Source organism: Tripterygium wilfordii, chromosome 11 (genome assembly GCF_013401445.1).
Source record: "Tripterygium wilfordii isolate XIE 37 chromosome 11, ASM1340144v1, whole genome shotgun sequence".
NCBI lineage: Eukaryota > Viridiplantae > Streptophyta > Magnoliopsida > Celastrales > Celastraceae > Tripterygium > Tripterygium wilfordii.
In genome coordinates, this window is record NC_052242.1 from 10892014 (window position 1) to 10916339 (window position 24326).

A 24326-nucleotide genomic window follows, 5' to 3' on the forward strand; every position below is an offset into this window, starting at 1 on the left:
AAAGGAGAAATTTTTTTTTTTTTATTGACAAGATTTGCTGAATATCCCAATATTACTAACTAAAGAAAATTATTAAGGCAAGTCAAGATTTCTACACCTATATATTGTAATGGGCCTAGGAAAATTTGAACATGAATGGGTTGGTGGGTCAGGCCCATTTGTACATATATATGGGAAAATTAAGGTCTATGAGCAACTAACTGGTATTTTGCTATTTTCAGGTAAAGCAAATAAAATGTAATTCTAAACTTTCCCACCTTCAATACCAACAATACCAAGCCAAAAAACCAGACTGAGAAGTCCGAAGACAAGCACAAGCTCTCTCTTGTAAGTCATATGTCTCTCTCTTTAACAACTCCCCTCCTACGCCTTATATTCAAAACTAGTGTAATAATCGCGCTACGCGTGGTAGAATTTTTCAATTTTTTAGAATTTTTTTATTGATACATTGTTCATCTCAAAAAATATTTTCCACGTGACATGTAAACACATAACCATGCCACTTACGTGACTTGATAGAAATGTAGGCATACTTTCTCGTAGCTTCCATTCTATAAAATTGTATAGATAGATGATGACAAGAGGGAAAATTAATTAAAAATAAAAATCAGTAACATTATTCATTATCTAAGCTTTAGTTGAAAAATGTATATGAACAACAATTCTTCAGGTAACTCTGCGTGCAAAATCTTCCAGTAACAGTTAATGAGGTAGGATAGTGGTGATATTGATATAGATGAGTCACAATGCCAGCCAGGGGAACAACAATTCTTCAGGTAACTCTGCGTGCAAAATCTTCCAGTAACAGTTAATGAGGTAGGATAGTGGTGATATTGATATAGATGAGTCACAATGCCAGCCAGGGGAACAGAACTCTGAAAAGACACCAAAGAAAATCAGAAGTCGGATTCTGTTGGTGCTTTGGGGTCTTGCTCAAGACCCTTGCGAGATTCTCGCCATAGCTGGTTCTCAATGCCGAGCTTCCTCAGCTCCACAAGGCCCCGCTCAACTGTGTATAGAGGATCAAATTATTAAAAAAAATAAAACTAAATTAAAGTTCCAAATTTTTCAATATTTTAAAAAGGTGATTATTTAGTTATCCAATTCCAAGTTGCAGGTTCAGTTTCAACACACCTCATTTCACAATTATTTAAACCTATGCAGGTTTGGGTAAGAAAACAGTTGGTGCATAAATCCCAATAAGAAACATGCTCTGAGAATGAAGGGCGGAAAAAAAAAATGCCAGTCAGAGACGGAGTACCATCAACTGCATCATGTGAGGTGGAAGATCGAGAACTGTGGTTGATCCAGAATTGCAAACGCTCTTCTGCTACATCCAATTCCACCCCATGGTTTTTTGCTCTTCTCCAGAAATACATAAGCCAAGCCTGCGTGAGGATATTGCAAAGCATCTTAATTAACAACCATCAGATCAATAAGATGGACTACGAATATACTACATACCAATTTATGCTTTAACCAGTGTCAGAAATACAACTTATCCAACCCAAGGAAAAACTCAATGAGAAAAAATAGCTAATACAATAAGACATCCACTTTATTCATCAATCTTAATTCACTTGTTTGTCCAGTTACTTTTTCTAGTTTGAAGTTGTCTCAACTCCAAACACGTCTTCAACCACTTAGTATATTTACCGCCACAGTTTTGCAAAAAGACTAAGAGGCCATTTCAGAATGTATCTGCTTGCTGTCCAGATCTGGCAACAAGAATGAGATAAGTGAAGGTATGAGTAAAAAGCCAGCCAACAACATGAGTGATTAACTCCAATTACCCAATGCCACTTTACCCACACACTAAGTTGAGATAGCCATTAAATCTTGTTGAAACAAGGAAATACTTGGTTGGCACTCAACACCCAACAATAGCAATGCATGTAGAAGTCGGCGAGTAATCTAAGTCCTAAGATTTATGGTGCTCCTTATAAATAGCCAGATTATAACATAATTAATAATTATAGCTTTATGTTCCTGAAAACCAAAGGCCCAGTGTTTTGACTTGTTAGCTCCTCTCGTATCTGATCTCCAAGTATGTACAATAATCTCTCCACTAGTACAAGCACAAAAGGCGAAGGGAAATCCTTTCTCATTGCACTCACGGATGATGGCATTATTGTTTTTGTCCAGGCACACTCACCCAATGTTAATAGGTAAAAGCAAACTACATATAACTATCTCTTTTGCTCTTCACTAATAATCTTCTTTTTGGCTCACATCGTGAAGGATATGTGGTCACATTTTTCATTATATCTTAGGGACTCTCACCATGTAATTTATTGGGAAACAAAATCTTGATGATCTATCTAGACACCACATATGAACCTATTCTTAATGGTGCAGAGATATAAATTATTAACTAAATCAATAAATTTTTAATAATTTGATAACCTATAAATTATTTTGATCCTGCTAAATCCTTAGGTTGTGAAAGGTACGGTGTTTCACGGACTTAATTTCCCCTCTCTCCCCTCTTTAGTATGTGTGCTTCTTCCATTGCTGACTGCATCTAGGATCTCACAAATTGACATACCACAACCTGTTATCAGTACTTCTCTTGGGTGATTTCTCAATATCAAGGGAGGGTAAGAAACCATGTTGTAAGATGTCCAAAAACTAACTCAAATTTTGAAGCATTCGCAAATGTCACATCTAAATCAATTTGGTAACTTTTGGTATTGCATGGTCGTGGAATTCTGGTTTATATGGTTCTCTTGTTTCTGCAATAGCCAAAGTGCGACTGAGACCACTCAAAATAATGTTTGCTGATGAATGCATTGAACTTATTGAAACTAATCATCACCTATTCATTACAAAATTAGAACATGATAAAAGATCTTATTCTAAATGGATCCACGTAAAGTCATATACCCAAATAATTATTCAATGGCAAATACTGCAATAAAGATATTGTCTTACCTGTTTAAAACACACATCTTCTGACTCATCTTGGCTCAATTCTGAAAGCAAAAAGACTTCTAGTTTAAAAAAAAATACCTAATACTTCAAACCAGAGAGATTGTCTTCGAGAGAGGAACATTTTTCATCAAATTAAGTAAATGAAAATATAAATCATAGATATGAACAGAACAAATCAACAATCTTGGAAACCATAACTGCATACATGTCAATATGGGAAGAGAATAACCAAAGGTCATAGAGGTTGTTTATCTCAATGAGGTAAGTGGAAAACATTTACACGTATAAATTCTTGAATGAAAAGCTCACCAAATGCTTCATATTGCCCCTCGGTTGGTAGTTTCACTTCATCTACACAATCATACCAAACACAGTTGTCAAGCAATTAGATGAGCCACTTTCAATAAGTTGAATCACAGAAAGAAGATTTTCTAACCACATTTCAAAGAAAAATTATGGCAGAGAATGAAAGTTAAAAGTGAGCAACGAGACCGAAATTAGCATGCCAAAAAAACTCCGAGTAAAAAAAATCTGGTGCAACCTAGTCATAATTTCTTTACAAGTGTTGAACTGTTCACACATGACATAAATTACAAAAGAAAACAACTTATCATCAGTCAACGGCCCACATTAACCCATCATCTAACAGTTCATCAAGCAAGGGAAGGTAAAGGTAAACAACTCCCGTGCACAAGGCTCCCACAGTGGGTGGGGTCGGGGATAGACAATATGTATGTATGCAGACCTTATCCCCACATAATATGTGGAGAGACAAACAACTATGATTCACTAGTAAGATCTAGTAAATTCTAAAATCTAATGAGAAACTCGTCTCCTGAACAAGCCAAAACACCTATGCACCGGATCAAAATCACACCAATTTCTAAAGAAGCATTACAAATCCTTATGCCACAATAGCGAACAACAGGGTAAATGCTTACTAATGACCGAAGTCTCCCTACCTCAAAAAGAAGCAATAAAAAAGTTCATATTTAAATCAAAGTTGAACTATTCTTAAAAAAAAGGAGCAATATGCCATCCGTTATATACTTGTCCTGAAAAATTCTTCATGACATGTAATAACATTGGGAGAAGTCTACCATATTATGTACTGCAGATATTTCCTGAACCTACATATTTCTTCCAAAGGGCTAAATAACTTTATTCCGGGCAAGTTTACAAAAGGATCATGATATCGTTCATCAATGACTAGCCATAGCATGGAGTGAGATGGTAGTCACAATTATGAAAACTTAGAAAAGTGGTTTTCATGATTCCATAACTAAGCTACTATTTCCAGCATTCTTACACTGGCTTTCAAGTTTTATGTATGGATAGGGGTATAAATAAACAAAATTGCAAAAGACTAGGCTGATCTGAGAAAATAATAAATGACTGAAAAAAGAGAATGCACCAAGAAACCATCTACTAACTTCATTAGGTTTTTCTGCATAATCCATTTCTTGGTTTCTACGTGTATTTCAACGTCCTATTATATACTAACAGCCATTGACATTTAAATGTCATTATCTTGTGAGTTGTGATCAATCTGAACCACGGACATTATACTTACTCACAGCTTGATATTAGAGTCATTTGTTTGGCCGACAGCCCGCAACATTTTTAGAATCACTAGATAATTTTCACACTAAAAAATTTAACCGCATCTTAGTTGATATGTTGCACATTTTATGCTCTAATCAAAATGGCACCATACGGCCCAGTCTATGTTAGGTTTACTATACTATTTTGGGATCACAAATATATGAACATAAAGGAAGTCTTAAAATCCAATGATGTAATGTCACACCTGAGGAAGTAGATTTCAGAGAACTTGGACGGCGATTTTGTGCCATGGCAAGGACTAGTGCATCCTCTACCTTTCCAAAAGAAAAAAATACATGAGCAAATCCCAACTGTAAACCGAATATATGTCAAATTATCAATAATTAAATTTAGAGTTATAATCTACATGGACAACTTTTTTCGAACTGTCAGTTGGATGTCAAATTCGGAAAATAGAGCAACAAAGGATATATGCAAAATAATGAAAAAGTAAGTAGTTACTCTCAGCAGACAAGATTGTGCCAGTTTACAGTGGCCAAAACTGATCTTCCATTAACTCCAATATAATACATTTTACATAATAACATCCAAAGCTGATTTTTTTATATGCTAATTCAAAAATAAAGACAATTTTGAGATGGCAAATGGTTGAAATTAAGAGAAAGACACCAAGGGGGTGCCACCCTGTTAATATGTTTCATTTGTCAAGAAAAACAACACTAAAGTATCAAGTCAAAATATGGTTGAAATGGTAAACTGATCCAAGCAGTTTCTGATCCAAATGTGGAACTCAATGCACTCACAAACAGACTTTCTCGTACAAGAAAGGAAAAAAAAAAAAGAAAAAAGAAGAGGAAATTAGGAGATGATGAACATTCCAAGAAGCAAATTGGACTCTCCATGAACAGCTGATCTACAAGAAGAGTGCAGACGAAGCAGAACCATAATGCATTCATCTATAGGGAAACTCAGAGCAAAATTACAATAAATTTGAAGAAACATGATCTTTCTAAACAAAATAAACAAATTTAAACCGGAAGGACATGGCAGAAACCTTTAATGAAGCCAGTTCACGTAAACCTCTCTCAACTAAAACCATGCTCTCAACGTTTCCATCCGTAGAAAGTTCGGTCAAGTCTCGTATACATTTCTCTCTTTCCTCTTCATTATTATTCACTGCTCAGAATTGAGTAAGAACCAAAATAATGAGCAGAGCTGAGACATAGTAATAATAATAAACAAGAAGAGTAGACAATAATTAAAAAGACATGAGGATATCATAATTCAAATTCAACAGGGTAGAAAAGCTGATAACAAAAGCCAAACAAACCAATTGGATAAATAAATAATTACGAGATGAGGTCTCATCTTTGGCTTTCTGTCCAGCAGCCAGTACAACTTCAAGAGGAAGAGGTGCAAGTGATGACCAATACTCAAATCTTGCTCCAGCAATCTCTGAAAGAATACCTGCCAAATTATTTTGTTAAGCCTGAAATATGGAGGAATTTCATCTGGAACATTTAGCTTAGAGCCAAAAAAAAACAGTAGTAGCAGACCAGCTTCATGAATATCCAAGGCAGTCCTGACACTTGAAAGTCCAAATGTAATATTAGCGCTTGTTTCCAGTAATCAAGAGAGTTCTCAGAATGTATTGATAGATTTCCAATTACAGCCACAGGCTTTTCAGTAAGAAACAGCAATGGGACATCCTAAACTGACTACATTTGTGACTTAATAAGCTCCAATATCATTGCTAGGAAATGATTGAGGTGTTATGAAAGAATAATTAATCAACTGCTACTACAGAAGGTAGGCAGACTGCTCATTAAAAATATGCATTCCAATGATTCCATTTTCTGTATATTTTATTTGTCTTACGTGATTCTCTGATAGCACTTTTTGTTTAATGTATGCTTGCTATAATTTCCGTACTAACTAAAAGAACCAAAATTATAACTATGAATAACCTTAGCATCAAGGGTAAAAATATTAGGAAATGGATGTTCTCTGATGGCACTTGTTTAATGTATGCTTGCTATAATTTCCATACTAACTAAAAGAACAAAATTTATATCAAAAAATAACCTTCGCACCAAAGGTAAAAATAATAGGAAATGAATATTCTAAAGCTTGAAAACCACAATAACATACCATGTCGAACACATAAGCTCCAATAGCGAGCAAGCCAACACCTTTTTAGAACAACTTCTTCCTAACATGAAAACTGCAGATTACGTAACTATGACATAAAGAAGTAACAAAACTAGATTTAAAAGATAAGCTAGGAATATAATCAAACCATCTCTTCTTGAGTCAATATCAATCTCTGTGTCATGGTTCGCAGTGACTTAACTTCACCCTCAGCTTCATGAAGCTGGTCCAAAGCAGAGGTTGCCTCTTCCCTAGCAATCTGAACCACAATTTTAGAAGTAGAGTTTAAATCTTCATTAGACATTGTTATCACGCATAGAAAGACAGCTGAAACATCTAGAGAGAGGGAAAACCATAATGGAGAAAATCATTGATACCTCAGCTTCTGTCCGAAGGGAATCAATCTCTCCCGGATTACCACCATGAGTTTGTGCCGCAACCCTCAAAGCTGCCTGTCCACAAACATCAACTATTTCATTACAACCTACATCCGATAGACTCTAACAAAAAGAATTAAGAAAGACATTATCATTCTACAATGCATTCTGAAAGAGTGACACATCAGCTAAATGAAGCAATAATTGACCAAAACAAGAAACTAGCTAAATACCGATCACGTAACTGTGTGCAATGTAGTTTCACTCCATCCTGTCTATGTTAAAGAGGCATAATGCCTGAATGTCTTTCACTCCTAACTTAATTGCATGTGGTAGTTCACCTCTTTATGAGAGTCTCCAAATTAACCTCAAGACTTATATTGGTATTTCATATATCTATCTGCCCATATAGGTTTCTCTCAGCAACATAAAAGTAAATACATAACTAAGAAAACAACCGAATAATAGTAACTCATAGCTGCGACAACCCGAAAATGTCACTTATAAGCAATTAATGCTTTCTTCAAATGCCAGTTAATCAAAACAATTAATGCTTTTTGCATTAATTTTTTTTTCTCCTGAGCACTTTGCACTTTGTTCTGATAAATAAAATTAAAATGGGAAATCTTAAATATACTTTCATCCAAAAACAACATCAGCCTTGTTAAGATTAGAAACTTCGTCATTCAACCCACTAAGTTAACTTGTTAGGTTGCTGGGTTGGAGCATTTCATATCATTTATACATATTCTAACACTCCCCCTCACGTGTGCGTTGGCAATCCAACGGCTTGACATGCGCACAATAAACGAGGCCTATCACTAGGGCTACTATCAAACAAAGTCCTCACTTGGGGCAACAACAAATGAGAGTTTATATGGTGGAAGCTAAGGTTTGAACCCAAGAAAACCTCAACCCAATAAGTTAACTTGTTGGGTTGGAGCATGTCACATCATTTATACATATTCTAACAAGCCTCATAATGCATCTTTTAAACTCAGATTTTCCAGAAAATATTAAGCATGCAAATGTCACACACCTCTTTCCTTTACTTCTTTTTCAATAAGCACAGTTCAAACAAACCTTGAGGATGCAACCAAATCAAATCTCACACAATTTTAGAAATTTAGATTTTGTTTAAGAAGTCATTTGTTTTTGAATCTACATGAATGTGCTGCTTGCCAGATAGATCAGACAAAAAAAATAGATTTAACTAGAATAAGTACATTATATGCAATGCTTACAAAAAAAAGTTACATTATCTTCTGTATATCTGTACCTTATGGCATATCAATGCCTTAATCCATCAAGGATCTAATTAACATAGGTTCAGATATACAGGGGAAAAATACAGATGAGCATAGAAATGACCATGCAAAACCTCATACAATATATACACGTGTGGAGTATTTAGTTGATTAGCTCTAGAAAAATAGAAATGCTCTATTGGTACAAACCTCCCGTTGCTGCAGCACTGCCTCCTTCCTGAAGAATAAAACAAGCAAAGGAAGCTAGTAATTTAGAAATATTGAAACATATCAAAAATTATCCTAGTCACAAAAGCTTGCCTGCTAAGGAGACGGGCCTCCAAAGTTACACCTTCCCCAAGAGTGGAAATCTAAGGAAGAGATAACATGAGACAATAATAAGACAGCATAAAAGAGGGAAAGAATAAAGCAAAGGTATGAATGAGGAAAGAACTTATATATTTAAATCACTCCATAATTGTCAGTACCATTAAAATTTAAAAGTATAAATCACAAACAAAAAAGATCAATAAAAAGAATTAGAATTCACCATCTTGTAACGACAGGTGAAAATATTAATCGGAGATAAATAAGACAGAGCAAACCTAATGTGTTAGACATAACTTACAAGCACTCATTATCAAGCATGGAAAAAAAACAAAAGAAGTTGGCACTATTTGTTAGACTACAAAAATTGATTAACTGGATCAAAACAAATTATCATTGCGTCCGTTCTTCTCCTTATGCTTATATAATTTGACAATGTCTGCTAGGAGAATCAGAACCATCACTCTCCCAGGATAACACGCTCACCAAATCCATACTTACCAAAGAATCTCATCAATAGAAGGGAAAGACCTTAAATACTCAAATGGACTCTATAACTGTAAATGCTAATATGTGTATCATACAGACAACAAAGGCTGAACAAATTCATCAAACTCATCATTCAAGAATCAAAATGAAGTAGAAAGAATGACTGGAAATATTTAAGACAGTGTAAACCACTTGCTTACATACAAGCACACATTCACCTGACAAAGAGAAAGGGGAAGAGAGAGAGAGAAACACTTGAGTTAATAAATATATTAATAAGACTGAAAATAAATCAGTATCGGGGTACCATTCTATTCCCTCTGCTTACAAAATTAAACAATGTTTGCTGGAAGGCTCTAACCAGGATCATGACTCTTATAAGATAATACATCCGACTAATCGATGTGTTAGAGATGTGTATTTTGTATATTTTAGTATAGAAGGGTAGTATGGTATTCTCTTCATTCTCTTGTCTATATACTCGCGTATTACTCATTTGTTATACAATACAACGTACAATTTTACCTTTGTTAACATGGTATCGGAGCTAGGTTTACTTTCTATCAAATTTTTTTTTTCGTGCCGCCTCTTTCCTTCCGACACTCTCCTTCTCCGGCGAGCTCACTCTCTCCTACTCACTGCTTCTCCGGCGAGCTCTCTCTCTCTCCTGCTCACTCTGCTCAACTGCTTCTCCGGTGATCTCTCTCCTGCACACTGCCGTGTGTGTGTCTTCAGTCATGCTGCTTCCCCCACTGTCACGCGCAACCCAGCCAGCAGATCTGTTTTTTATCTTCTGAAATTGCAGTTTGGCCCTCCAGGTTTCTGAAATTGCAGTTTGGTCCCTCCAGATTTTTTGAAATTGCAGTTTGGTCCCTCCACATTTCTGAAATTGCAGTTTGGTCCCTCCACATTTCTGAAATTGCATTTTGGTTCCTCCAGATTTATGAACTTACAGTTTAGTCCCTACAGATTTCTGAAATTGTAGTTTGTGTTGTTGGCAACTCTTGGTGCTGATTTTCCACCTTTGACGGGGACTGGTTCCTCGGCCACTCGGTCTTTGTCGACCTCGGTTGTTACTACGGCACTCTCATCATCATCGACAACTGTTAATTTGACCACCCCGGACCTTCCTTGGGATTTTATTCCCACTTCGACTGATTTTCGGCTCACTTCAGCCGGTGACTGGCCTACTTGGAGTGCCACGGTTCGTAATGCCTTGTTTGGCCGAGGGCTCTTATCTTATCTCACAGATGGTCCACCTGCTGATGGTTCTGATGATGTTTTAGCTGCTTGGACTCTTCGAACTAACCGGGTCTCCAGTTATCTGATTGAGTCTCTCGACCCAGCTCTCCGTCCTGATCTAGTTACTCGATCTGCTCATGTTGTTTGGACATCTCTTACCGCTCGTTTTGTTGAGCGCAGTGGGGCTCGTCAGTATTCACTTCTCACTCAGGCTGCTACTGCTCGTCAGGATGATCGGTCTATTCATCAGTTCTATCACCACATGCGTGGTTTTTGGCGTGAGTTGGAGGTTTTTCTCCCTGCTGGCAGTCATATTGCTGCTGATGTGGTTTTTTGGGATATGCGTCACATGTACGAGTTTCTGATGGCTCTCCGCCCCGAGTTTGGTCCTCTGGTTGGTCAGCTTATACATCGCGATCCCCCTCCCAACCTCGAGACTGCAGTTGCTGAGTTAGTCGCCGAGGAGACTCGTCTTCGCCTACTAGGTGGGGTCCAGTCTCCTCCTGCACCCTCTAGTTTCTCTGGTGTTCTTGCTGCAGCCCCCTCTGGTGTTTCCACAGCTCCTTCACCTCCATCTGGTCGTCCTACTAGCACTCATTGCATGCGGCCAGGTCATACTATAGATGACTGTTGGAAGCTCCACCTCGAGCGTCGTGTTGGACCTCGTGGCCGTGGCCGCCGTGCCTCCACTTCCACTGTTGCGGCTGTTACTCACGCACTTCCTTCTCCTGCTCCTGCTCCTGCTCTTGCTTTGCCTCAGATTGATATTCAGCAATTTTAGCAGTTCCAGCAGTATCAGCAGCATCTTGAGCAGATGACTACTTCTTCTAGCACTGGTAGCACTCCTGCACCCTCTGCTTTCTCAGCCACCGGTATGCCTAGTACTTGGATTTTTGACTCTGGGGCCTCTCATCATATGACCTCTGATGCCTCACTGTTGACTGATTGTAGTCCCGCACCTCCTATTCCCTCTATTTACACTGCTGATGGTTCTCCATTGAGAGTCTCTCAGGCTAGCTCTATTACTACTACCTCAGAGCCCTCAGACCATCTCTCTCTACCCTCTGTTCTTCATGCTCCTCAATTGAGCATGAACCTTATTTCTGTTGGTGGTATATGTGATTTTGGCTATGATGTTTTATTCACACCCTCTTCTTGTCGTGTGCAGGATCCGTCTACCAACCGGGTGATTGGCAGTGGTCGTAGAGTAGGTGGCCTCTATCATTTCCAATCCCTCCACATTCCCTCCTCACGTCCCAGTTTTTGTGGTCTTGCCTCTCCTACTCCTGATATCTGGCATAGACGATTAGGTCATATTTTTGAATCGCGACTGAAGAGTCTCTCCCTGTCTGGAGCTCTCGGTCGTGGTCCTTTTTCTGCTTTGAGTCCTTGTCTTGGTTGTAAGCTTGCTAAAGCTATAACACTTCCCTTTTCCCCCAGTGTATCCCAAACTTCTAGTGTTCTTGATCTATTACATTCAGATATTTAGGGCCCTGCACCTCTCCCTTCTATTTGTGGTTATCGTTATTATGTTTCCTTTGTTGATGACTTTACTCGTTATACTTGGGTCTATCTCTTACAGCATCGCTCTGAGATTCTCTCTGTGTATGAGCACTTTACCACTACGATTTTCACTCAGTTCGGTCGTCGTATCAAGACGCTTCGCTCTGATTGTGCTCTTGAGTACTTGTCTTCTAGTATGCGCTTGTTGCTCTCCTCTCACGGTACCATTTTTCAGCACTCATGTCCTCACACACATGAGCAGAATGGTGTTGCTGAGAGGAAGCATCGACACATTCTAGAGACTACTCGGGCACTTCTACTTTCGGCTTCTGTGCCTCGTTCTTACTGGGCTGAGGCTGTTCTCACTTCAGTCAATCTCATCAACATTACTCCCTCTTCAGTTCTCCTTGGTCGTATCTCTCCTCATGAGCGGCTCTTCAGCTCCTCACCTGACTACACTCGTTTTCGCACATTTGGCTGCACTTGTTTTGTCCTATTACCTCCTCCTAAGCGTTCCAAATTGTCTCCTGTTTCTGTCAAATGTGTTCTCCTCGGTATCAGTGCTGAACACAAGGGTTATCGTTGCTACGATCCCTTGACTCGACGCGTCCGTATCTCTCGTCATGTCTCCTTTCTTGAGGATGTTCCTTATTTCTCCTCGACATCTCAAAATCTTACCTTTCTTACGCTTCCGCCCTTACCCACTCCCGAAATTTCTACTCTCTCTCCTCCTGTTTCCTCTACCTCCATTCTAGATATTTCAATTTCTTCCACTCCCTCGATTCTACTCCTACTGAGCCTGATCCTCCATCTTCCTCGTCCTCTGTTGCCCCTGATTACATTCCCACTGTACCTGATCCTCCATCTCCATCTTCATCGTCCTCCTCGACTGATATTGTTCCTCCTCCTCCTTCATCTGGTATTACTCCTTATCCTCTTCACTACACCCGTGATCTTGACTATGTCCCATCTTCTAGTTTTGATACTACCTCATCCTCCTCGACCACTTGTCCATCCTCTGCTAGTACGGATCCTCCTGCACCTCGCTATCCTCAGCGCGAGCGACGTCCTGTGGAGAGGTATGGTTATAGTTCTGTTTCCACTTATGCTCTACAGTTTACTGCTTTTCTTACTGCTCTTCATTCGGAGTCTGAGCCTAGTACATACAGTGAGGCATCTCAGTTCGTTCAGTGGCAGCAGGCTATGGCAGAGGAGTTTGAGGCTTTTAGGGAGACTCGAACTTGGGATGTGGTTCCTCTTCCTGCTGGTGTTAGGCCTATTGGCTGCAAATGGATTTACCAGGTCAAACGTCGACCTGATGGATGCATTGAGCGCTATAAGGCACGTCTTGTAGCTAGAGGTTTTTCTCAGGTGCATGGCATTGATTATGATGAGACCTTTGCTCCAGTTGCTCAAATGACTACTGTTCGCACTTTATTGGCAGTTGCGGCAGTTAGTCAGTGACCTCTTCTTCAGATGGATGTGAAGAATGCCTTTCTCAATGGTGATCTTTCAGAGATTGTTTACATGCAACCCCCTCCCAGACTACGAACTCCTCCTCAGCATGTTTGTCGCCTTCGTCGAGCTATCTATGGTCTCAAACAAGCCCCTCGGGCTTGGTTTGAGCGTTTTCGTCAGGTGGTGACTCAGGCTGGATTTACTGAGAGTTCTCAGGATCACTCTCTATTTGTTCGGTCATCCCCTCAGGGGCGGGCGATTCTGCTGTTGTATATGGATGATATGATCATTACAGGTGATGATACCATTGCCATTCAGTATCTTCAGCGACACCTTCAGTCTCAGTTCCGGATGAAAGATCTTGGTTCTCTCAGGTATTTTCTTGGTATTGAGATTACTCGTTCTGATCATGGCATTCTGTTGTCCCAACAGAAGTATCTCTCCGACATCCTCAGTCGGGCTGCTCTCGTAGATACTCGCAGTGTTGACACTCCTCTTGAGCTTAATGTGAAGCTCCGTCCGACTGATGGTCAACTTCTTCCTGATCCGACTCGCTACAGGCAGATTGTTGGTCAGCTTGTGTACCTATGCATCACTCGTCCGGATATTGCTCATGCTGTGAGTATTGTGAGTTAGTTTATGTCTGCTCCCAGCTCAGTTCACTATGGTGCTCTCCTCCGGATTCTTAGGTATCTCAGTGGGACTATGACTAGGTCCTTGTACTTATCATCATCCTCGCCTCTCACTCTTCAGGCATACTCAGATGCTGATTGGGCAGGTGGTCCTACTTCTCGTCGCTCTATTACAGGCTACTGTGTGTTTCTTGGTGACTCTCTCATATCTTGGCGCAGCAAGAAACAGAATGTAGTCTCTCTTTCTAGCACGGAGGCGGAATATCGTGCTATGGCCACTACGGCTAAGGAGATTGTTCATCTCCGTCGTCTCCTTAGTCACTTGGGTGTCCATATTTCTGGACCCACACCGATGGATTGTGACAACAGGAGTGCTATCCATATTGCCAGCAATCCTGTTTTTCACGAGAGGACGAAACATATTGAGATTGATTGTCACTTTGTTCGTGAGCAGTTTCTATCGGATGTTCTCTCCTTGCCTTTCACTTATTCTGCTGCACAGTTGGCGGATTTCTTCACGAAGTCTCACACTGTTTCTCGTCATCAGCTTCTCATTGGCAAACTCTCGGTGTTTGACCCACCTTGAGTTTGAGGGGGGGTGTTAGAGATGTGTATTTTGTATATTTTAGTATAGAAGGGTAGTATGGTCTTCTCTTCATTCTCTTGTCTATATACTCGCGTATTACTCATTTGTTATACAATACAACATACAATTTTACCTTTGTTAACACGATGAACGAGAATATTTGCTCTAGGATAGATAGGAACCATCAATCAAAGATAAGAGGAAAGAAGACTGTTTAAGACAGTTTGGGCATATACAACATAGAGAGTGGTGCAACAGCGAGAAGAATTGCGAAAATTCAATAGAGAGTAAAATGAAAAGAGATATACCCAAAAAAAAAGACAGATGGAAGTAATAATACAGAATATGGCACTATAAGGTAAGTGGAGAGTGTACCTGTAAACAGTTAGGAGTTGCCAAAAAGAAACCATGTAGTGAATTCCAATGGATTTTCTTATGGATTCATGTGGCCTGTCTCAAATTGTTTGAGACAAAAGCTTTGAGGATGATGATAATGCGACTAACCAAGGGGAAGAAATGAAAAAATGGAAAGGGAGAGAAGAAAGAAAAGAGAGGAAAGGAAGAATATACTTAAATAGACTCCACCATGCTGATATTAATGCTTCATTGTCATCAACAAGAAATAAAAAGTGATATTATTAGAATTTTACCATCTTGGAAAGGAGTGTTCGAAATATTGAATAGGAAATAAGTAAGACAGCGCAAATCTCCTGTTTTAGACATATGAACCCCATTAACGCAGACAAAGAAATATGTGAAAACTCATTATTTGGCAAGAAAATGTATTAGCAAGACAGCAAATTAGTATATGGGTACTGTTGACTGTTCTCTTGTGTCACCTAATATAATTAAACATTGAAATCAGCCACTTACCAGGACTCAAGCTCGTAGTAACATTATCATATCACATTATTCCTAGACTTGATCAAAGAAATCTCGAGGTGGAAAAGATACAATGACAGAAAAGGAGGGAAAGAAGGATGAATAAGGGGGAGGAGGAACTTAAATATGCAATCCACTACAGTGCATCAAAATCCATAAAGACGAGCAGATCTAGTCTGGTTCACTATTGGTGTTCAAAAAGTTTTATGAAAACTATTAAGAGAGTGCAGACCCGATGCGTTATACATAAGAAATCCCACTGAGCCAAAGAAGAAAATGAAGGGAAAGGGCATAGGTATTCAATTATTCATTCTTCGACTAGAAAAACTAACAGACTAAGAAACGTTCGCATATTAGACAATTCTCTTCCCTCTGCTTAAATAAGCCAGGAATGTCTGAGAGGAGCCACTACCATGACCATCACCCTCATGAGTTACATATCTCACTAATCCTACTTTTGATTGAAAAAAAATATCATCTCTTGATTTGTATTTTCTCCATAATAAGTTTTTCTTGCCCCAGAGGAACAGGAAAAGTATCAATACCAGAGTAAAAATCTAGGGAAGAAACACTATGACTCGATAAAAAATGCAGCAGGCAAGAGGTGAAGAAGAAAGGAGGGTAGAGGAAGGACATAGAAAATTCAATGTTTAAATAGAGTTCATCGTAGTAAAATATATATCAACCTAAGCCATAAAGATAAATCGATTTAATGAGAAATCAAAGGAGAGTAAGAACTGTTGACAGGCAATACTTAAAACAGCACAAACATTGTACTTTAGAAATAAGTACTTGTTTACCCAGTGAAAGAAAAAGACATGAGTACTCGTTCAAAGACTAGGAGAATCACTTAAACACGACTACAGAAAATTAGTCTATGGAATATGGATACCATTATCTTCCGTCCACTTGTATAATCAAACATATCTTTAAGGAGTCACTTTTCAGGACCATCCATCACCCCGATAAGTTAAGAAACCTCAGAAATTCCAGGCTTGAGAACAGAAATCTCAACTCTCGAGCAAGATATTGCATTTTCAATGCAATTTTTGCTTTCCCAGAGGACCCAAGATATCGAGAATTAAGTTACATAAGAAAATGGGAACCCAAATCTTTGGTATATGCCAACAATATGGGCAGCAGATCCAGAAATTCTTTTGCAGTAAGACAAAGAAACAATTCATAAAATCAACATATATCATAGAGATGATCTTAAACATTAGCACCCGTCAAGTTTTCCAATGTAAAAAAGTAAATAAGCCACCAGCAGTTGTATAAGAAACATCCTGACCCTACTTTCTACTTTAAGACCTTACCTGTTTCTCAAGCTGCTGAGCTCTTGCCTCTGATTCCTCAAACCTCTCCTCTGCAAGTCGAAGCTGAATGGGAACACATCAGGACAGGAGCCAGGAAACATATAATTAATATTCTAAAATTTGCATAATAAGTCTATCCGCAAGACAGTTCAATTTGATTAGATCTGATCAACCATATGGACTAAGGCAACCTCTTTCAAAACAAACTCAATGCGTAAAGATATAAGAAAACCTGGATCAGCACAAATAAATAACATAATATTTCAAAAATTGAATAAATTCTTACAGCCAACCAGAGAGTCATATAATTGCGAAAAGTACACAAACAAAGTTCCAGCATCACCTTTTCAAGTAAATTTTCATTTTCTTCCTGAATCATGTCAAGCTGCAACAAGAATTGACACCACATTAATTTGGACCCCCAAAGATATAAAAGCCGTCAAGTATTCCTTGCCATGCAGAAAAATCAAATTAGGATGCCTCGAAAAAGAAAACTTAATTTCAAGAAGCAAAAGTGCAAAACAAAATAAGATATCTCTGTCACCAGCTGCGTATAATCCAACAAGAGAGTGCTACAGTCCATTGATATATAAAGCACAAAATATCATCTACTAGAAAAGCGTACAGACCTCATCTTGGAGAGCAGAAGTAGAATGGTGGTTCCCAGCTTCTCTTGAGTTGGCCATACTCCCAAAATCGATTGACAACCTATATATTATTCATGTTCATAATGATGTTAAATACAGAAGTTTCACTTTTTTAAGGAATGCAGAAATCAGATAAGACATTCATGCAGAGACTTAGTTACTACAAAAATTTAGAAAGTGAACATTCTATCAGTCATACTATTATATAATAACAGTTATAGGGTAAAAAGGTTCATGGTCCTTTTTATTTATTTTTAGATAAACCAAATATTTCATTAACAAGAAGGTGGGAACAAATGAGAAACACTTTTAATGACCATAATGAAAATGCTTCCATATTTATTACAAACAGGTTAACAACCCACCTTTGAAAAGTGCAGCTCATGAAACAGAGGGATAGACTTCTAATATTTTCCCAAATAGAGGCTATAATCATGGAAACTTGTGGACATGTACTCATTTTATTGCATAAATGGACTTCAAACACACACTAGATGGAAACCCACTCCATAAACTAGATAAAGGGGAAATTCCCCACAATTCTTGTCTGAATGTCAGTCAAATATTAGGAAATTCATAATTTACATTCAAATGTACCCCGCAAATGGAAAAGAGAGAAGACATCATGTTGATAAGATCCATCAAAAATAATATACAAGCGTTTGGAGCCTCACGTTACCTTTTATCTCTCCGGTTATCAGCAGATGACTCCGATGGGATTCCAGAAGTGGTTGGCCTCAGGGTTATAGGTACACTAGAAGGTACAATGGGAACTGTCTTCACACCTGTACACGTACGACTGCCTGATGAAGATCGAGCGGATGGAGGTTGCTCAATTGAATTATTGGGATGAGATGATCGACCAGCCATTATAGAACGAGCAGATAGAGGTTGCTCTGCAGAGTTGATCGTTTGATTCGTTCGATTAGCTGACGCTGAAAGAGCTGATGATGGTTGTTCCACAGAGTTTATGTAGAGAGATGATCGAGCACCAGATGCTGACTGTGTGGGCAGGGCTTGTTCTTGCTGGGTACGAACTGACTATTAAAGCCAACACAGAAATTTCAGTTAGGCATTATTTTTCGATAATTCAAAGACTACGCAAAGAAAATGATAAATTCATTGACAAAAAGGTTAATGTCATCTTGCTTTCAACCACCTCCCACTGTGGTATAGCCAGTTACCCACAACCTGCCACTTGCAGGTTCAAAACCCTCTCCCCAGGAAAAGCAATAAAACCAAAAAAAATAACATTTAAAAAGAGGAAAGGCATCTTCCTTTCTAGTTATGCAAACCTTGATTTAAAATTCGCAGAAAGAGCAACAACAAGCGACATCCAAGGGCCAAATTTCCCATGAAAAAAATTAACTTCAGAAAGTGCGAAAATGTCTAAATGGACAATGATGCTTAATAATTTATATTAAATGGTAATCATAAGATCATCACTCAATGCCAGACTTTACTATGGATGCTTAACTCAAAGCAGACAGTCCGATCCATCATAGCATATCCCATCAGGTTTTCAAGATAACATGCACATATTTTATTTTAAAAAAAATCTGTAAGTTTATAAACTATGTCAGAAGAAGGGACAAGTTTCCAAACTACCATACCCTTAGATTGTTTATCAAATGATCAACAGGATTCAATAGAAGATGAATAAAATACTGACAAATATTATAAATGGAGTTCTACCAAGTTTAAAAGAAATTTTCAAAACAATTTAAAGCAGAAGCAATAATATCTGTTGACCAAAAACAATTGTAGTATGAGCATTCATAATCAACATATGTTACCACCTCAACAAACAAATATAGAAAACCACATTTGTGATAGCCATAAGTCCAATTACCATAGAAGGTTGTGACCGCATAGACGCTTCACTGTTGTACCCAGCACTTGCCATGCCACCTGGTAAGCTATAGTCGTCCAGAAGCTTGTCCTCAACCTCATCCTCACCCTCCAGTTGGTTTGCTTGTGCAGGCCTCTGAGAAGCACCTTTAGACTGCAATATACGGAACAATAGTGCATATAAAAAAGGTACAGCAGCAATATTCATTTGAATCCCTCCATGCTCTTAAAAGTTTCGTTTGAAGCTTGAAATTTTTTCAATGGCATCTGCCATCTGGATACAGGCCAATTACCATAGAAGAGTATGACTGCATGGCCCTTCCACCAGGACGTCCAACACTCACTGATGCAATTCCCAAGCTATTATAATGAGAAATATTGCTCTCATCACTTTCCTCGTCACCACGTTGTTGTGCCATCAATTTTACAGGCGTCTGATTAGCATTTTTCATCTGCACTTTATTACACAAGTCGATAGTTAATACAAGAAATATATTAGTAATGACCAATTTCTGGAATGCAAACCATGACATTAGAGTTACTGAAAATATGCAAACCACAATATAGTGATCATCATTACCATGCCTTTGTACTAAAAAAAATTAACTCCAGCATGAGTAAAAATTGTAAAAAACTTGTGGGTAGGCCAGTTACCATAGGAGAACGTGATTGCACCGCCCTTCCTCTTGCACGCCCAATGCTACCTAGGCCACTCACCAAACTATAATCAAGAGAGATGCCATCTTCATCATCATCTTCATCTGCCCATTGGTGTGTCATCACTTGTGCATGTCTATGAGCAACAGCAGGTTTGGTCTGCACCATATAGCATGAGTTAATTCAGATATGTATATATCTGAAATATCAATTTCCAGCTATGCAAACCATAATAAAAAGAAGATGCAAATGCCAATGCAAACCATAAACAAAAAAATTGCAAATGCCAATGCAGCCACATCCATCCACATGTGCCACCCCTCATAGAGTAAACAGGGTCATAAGACACATCAATGTAGATAATTAGAATGAGATGGGCAGTCAAATATCTCCAGGCTCCATGGTAAAGAACAAGGACAAAACATAAAGTCAGTCAAACTATTCTACCAAGTCTTAGAAGTAACTCCTTATAATCCAATATTCAATTATAAGAAAAAAATGGTCTACAATCTATGAAAACAGCCGTTTTCAATAAATACAGTACAATCAGTTGAAAAAATAACCCATAAGTTCAATAGAATATATGTATGTAAAAATGATTGTGTCAGCAACTGCAAAGTATGGAGTCAAATCATTTTTTTCTACATTAATTTTTTTATAGGAACAAAACACAACTAGTCCACTCAAAATCGTCCTTCTTCCATGACATTATCTTGAAATCAAATCCACAAAATAATGAAATACTAAATTCGCATTAGGAATATGAATTTTCTATTTTCAGTTTCGTTTCATGGAAATTAAGGAGATTACAGAACATTTTTTCCTGGGAAAAAAAAAGAATGCTTAAAAAATTGCCGATCCAGGAAAGCTGTGAAAAAGCATGTTGTTTTTCATTTCATATCTCGTGTCCAATTCTGCATAGATTAAAAAGATCATTAACCCAAATTTTTGTTCTCACAACATGAACTTCGTTCGAACATTCGGGCTCTTCGCTTAATAATCAAAAATATCATTCGCAATCCCAAATTCAAAAAAATCTGAGTACCATGGTTGAGCGTGACTGCATCATGCTGCCACTAACATGACTAATGCTCCCTCTGCCACTTGCTGGTCTGTCATTCTTATCATTCTCCTCATCAGGCTGCTGGTGTCCCATTACCTTCACTGGCCTTTGTGCTGTAGGTTTGGTCTGCAGCATAACATTAGTACAAAATTAAGCATAGCTAAGAGTATACCTAGCCTGAAAACTAATTAAAACATGTTAATTAAAGAACATCAATTGACATGCACAGTGAAAAATTATGTTATTTAACAAGAACAACATATAGGCATATAGGCGTCCTAGTGGCAGAAAAAAAATTGTGGTTATTAAAAATCTTTAAGCAGTGGACAAATGCCAAGACAAACAAATGATGAATCATATAGGTAATGAGAATTAATTTTTCCAATCTACATATTGATATACCCTTTCAAGCATATCATTTTAATTGTTCACACTCCACTACTGTGAACCAGCCGACACCAACAACCCGGAATGAAGCCAAGAGAGTTCAGAAACTAGCCTACAGCAAAACTTTGACTATTTACCTAAATCTGATGCATGAACATTGAACTGGGAAAAGGGAAAAGTAACGTCTAGACATATGGAATAACATTGATGACTGGCATACAGCACAGTGACTAATTTACTTAACGTCACCCCTGAAATTCAATATAAATGTGAAAACAAATGAAAAGGAGCTTACACAAATGTGTAAAGGGGTCAATAAAGAGAAATTTAATAGAACTTCACTGTCAAATGCGTTGAGGAAAAAAAAACTCTTAGTTTTTGGAGAGGAATCCATAGTTCCATACTCATAGAAAAGCAATTAGAAGTCATCATCATCTTCCAAGGATTAACCCAAGCAAAATGGGGTCGGCTACATGAATGTAAGAGAAAAGTTAGTTGGTATCCAGTATGTGGGTTCACCTACACTATTCAGTTTGGTCTAGAGCTACTGACTCTACTAATCATATAGCGTGCATAGTCTTTTTGTATCTGTTCCATCCATATCTCATTTGACCTCTCTCTTGTCTTTTATACCCTAATGAATTCTCTTGATTTTTTTTGGCACCAAAAGCCCACACATTTCTACGTGCCGAAAACATCTTAGCCAATTTTCTCTCAACCTATCTTTGATGAGAGCTACTACTAAAAATACCAGTGTATTAGTAAATAAATTTCTTCAGGAAAACACAAGCAAGTAATCCATATATTTGAGGACACTCTACTTCTACAGTGCACGCCAAATTCAACTTGGTAGAGTCCAGTTCTTTGAACTTTGTCGTGAGAAACTCCTGAAGGAGGAATAGGTGCAGAAGAGGATGAAGGATTTTCAGAAACATCAGGGGCTTGCTGTCTGCTAACCCAGTTTTAACATCAATGGGTAGCCTAAGTGGGATTATGTCATGAGTTTCAGAAGCTCCAAGAGAGATCAACATCTTGGTTAAGACTTAAGAGAACCCCGAATGGTAACTTGATTGGACGGGCTTGGTTCTCGTTAACACTAAGGATGTGATTAAAGATTATAGTAGGCAGACACGTAGACTTCCCAGTTAAAATAACATGTAGGAGACGACAATGTCGTTCATTAAGTTCACCGTGATGTTCACTGGAAAGGATATTGGAGCAAACAAACATGTGCAATAGACGGTGTGTAATACGAAGGTATTTGTGTGGTAATTTATCACAAGTGAGATCATAGTGTATATGGGGCATAAAGATCATTCACATTGTGAAAAGAAATAACATAAGCCAGCCACTCTAAAGTATGTTTTTTTCCACGTTATTTACTAAATAAACATAACCCAAGCGTAATCTCCAATAAGTTGGAATTTGAGCTAACAAGAGAATGAAAATAAGTTAAAGAAAAGAAAATAATATAGGAGATAAAAAAATAAAAAAAAAGGAACCGCATTTGAAATTTTGGACCAGTGAGTTGGTCTGCAGGACTCGTCCACTTACTTCCTTCTAGTTGCAATCATCCACATTATCAATCATATAGTCAATAAGGGAGTAAAATTAGTTCTGCCCCTTCCATTTCCCTTTCATCAAGGCTAAATGCAATTTATTATTTCTAACCCTTAACACCCTAAATTGAGCTCAAGTGCCAACTTTTCATTGATCAAAACAACTTGATCCCGAAGTCCAAATATGTTGGCTCTCTTGTAACACAAAATAGCATGTTCAATCATAAATCATGTTTTTTTCCCGCAAACACTGACTAGGCAACCTTCCATCAAGCCTGAATAATACTGACGGACTGACGGTACACAAGCCTCAAAATTAAAACAAGCTACACATTTCAAAAAGAAAATAAATAAAAATTATTCTAGAGCGAAATCTTAGAATTGAGAGGAGATAGGTGTGCATTATGTCTCACCATAGGAGAGCGTGACCGCACTGGCCTTCCTCCCGCAAGCCCCATTCCTCCTGGCGCACTGGAGGTGTAGTTTAACAAAAGGTCGTCATCCTCGTCACCCTCATCTGGTGCCTGATGCGACATCACCTGCGCCAGCCTCTGCGCAGCAGCCTTGGTCTGCGCTTTTCTCATGTTGCCAACACCGGTCGATCCGGAGCGCATGTGGCCACGCAAGGGCGACATCATCGGCGATGATGGAGTCGCCGGATTGCCCCCGGAGCTCTTCTGTCTCACATGCACCGGCCTCATCCGATACTGCCAGAAAATTCTAGAATCAAAATAGCACGCATCCATGAAAACGTTTATCCTAAACTGAAACAAAACCTACCGTCCGAGAAAAACCTGCTTCAATTAAAAATTTCCAAAAATCCGCTTGCAAATGCCTTCTTGAGAACTATTCTCCCATGGCTGCGTCTTTGAGACTCAACCTCGGAACCAGTAATTAAGGGCAAAAATCATGGCATGTACCAATACAGCTAAGGAATCCCGTCTTGGCGACACAAAATCAAAAAAAGCAGCAAACGTATGTATTTGGAGCTTAAAATGAATCGGTTTAAGAATTTGTTTGATCATTTTGCTTGGATGGAAAAATTGAAGGATGTGATCCGATTGTGACGCCAAAAAGGGAGGGAAGGAAGGAAACAGATGGGGAATTTGTAACGGTCGGTTTCCAGATACTCCTCCAGGTATATATAATTTGACGTATTTACCCTTCCTCTTCGAAATCATGGTGTGGCCTATGTTTTAGAACCGGATCGATAGAGTCATGGAGCGGTTCGAGTAGGGCTGTTAAAAACCAACCAAACCGAAAATCAAACCGTATTTTTTAATTTTGTTTGGTTTTTTGATTTACACTTTGAAGTTTTGGATATATTCAGTTTTTGATTTACGGTTCGGTTTGAAAATTATATTTTCGGTTTAAAACCGAAATTATATTTTTATTATATATTTGTGTTATGTAGTTAATCAATATTTGTGTTATGTAGTTTAAATCGAAAAC

General features: G+C 38.3%; 1 protein-coding gene across 3 annotated transcripts; it reads right to left on the reverse strand.

The window, feature by feature from the left end:
* Positions 1–594: 594 nt before the first annotated feature.
* On the reverse strand, positions 595–23980 carry LOC120008929 (coiled-coil domain-containing protein SCD2). 3 transcript variants are annotated; one of them, XR_005470563.1, is made up of 23 exons: positions 23655–23980; positions 23288–23581; positions 20911–21054; positions 19863–20024; positions 19502–19660; positions 19210–19362; positions 18037–18398; positions 17340–17418; positions 17054–17095; positions 16711–16773; positions 8597–8646; positions 8486–8513; positions 7029–7103; positions 6800–6910; positions 6652–6712; positions 5854–5967; positions 5555–5676; positions 4745–4814; positions 3244–3285; positions 2935–2975; positions 1657–1718; positions 1262–1388; positions 595–1009 (listed from the first exon to the last, which is right to left on the reverse strand). XR_005470563.1 is itself a non-coding variant. In XM_038859313.1 (22 exons), the coding sequence occupies exons 2-22, from the start codon at positions 23573–23575 to the stop codon at positions 897–899; spliced, it is 2394 nt and encodes a 797-aa protein (XP_038715241.1). In that variant the 5' UTR covers positions 23576–23581; positions 23655–23975; the 3' UTR covers positions 595–896. The 3 variants fall into 3 exon arrangements, 2 of the variants coding, with proteins under 2 accessions (XP_038715241.1, XP_038715240.1); XM_038859313.1 differs by lacking the exon at positions 1657–1718 and having other exon boundaries at positions 5854–5955; positions 23655–23975; XM_038859312.1 differs by lacking the exon at positions 1657–1718 and having other exon boundaries at positions 23655–23974.
* Positions 23981–24326: the final 346 nt, after the last annotated feature.

Bases quoted from the DNA above. Each gene is read 5' to 3' on its own strand.
- LOC120008929 (XM_038859312.1), bottom strand. From the start codon at position 23,575: ATGAGGCCGGTGCATGTGAGACAGAAGAGCTCCGGGGGCAATCCGGCG. The intron at 6,713-6,799 runs GTTTGATTATAT...TTTTCATGTTAG, and splicing joins TATTGACTCAAGAAGAGATG to GAAGAAGTTGTTCTAAAAAG. The intron at 2,976-3,243 runs GTGAGCTTTTCA...TTTTGCTTTCAG, and splicing joins GGGGCAATATGAAGCATTTG to AATTGAGCCAAGATGAGTCA.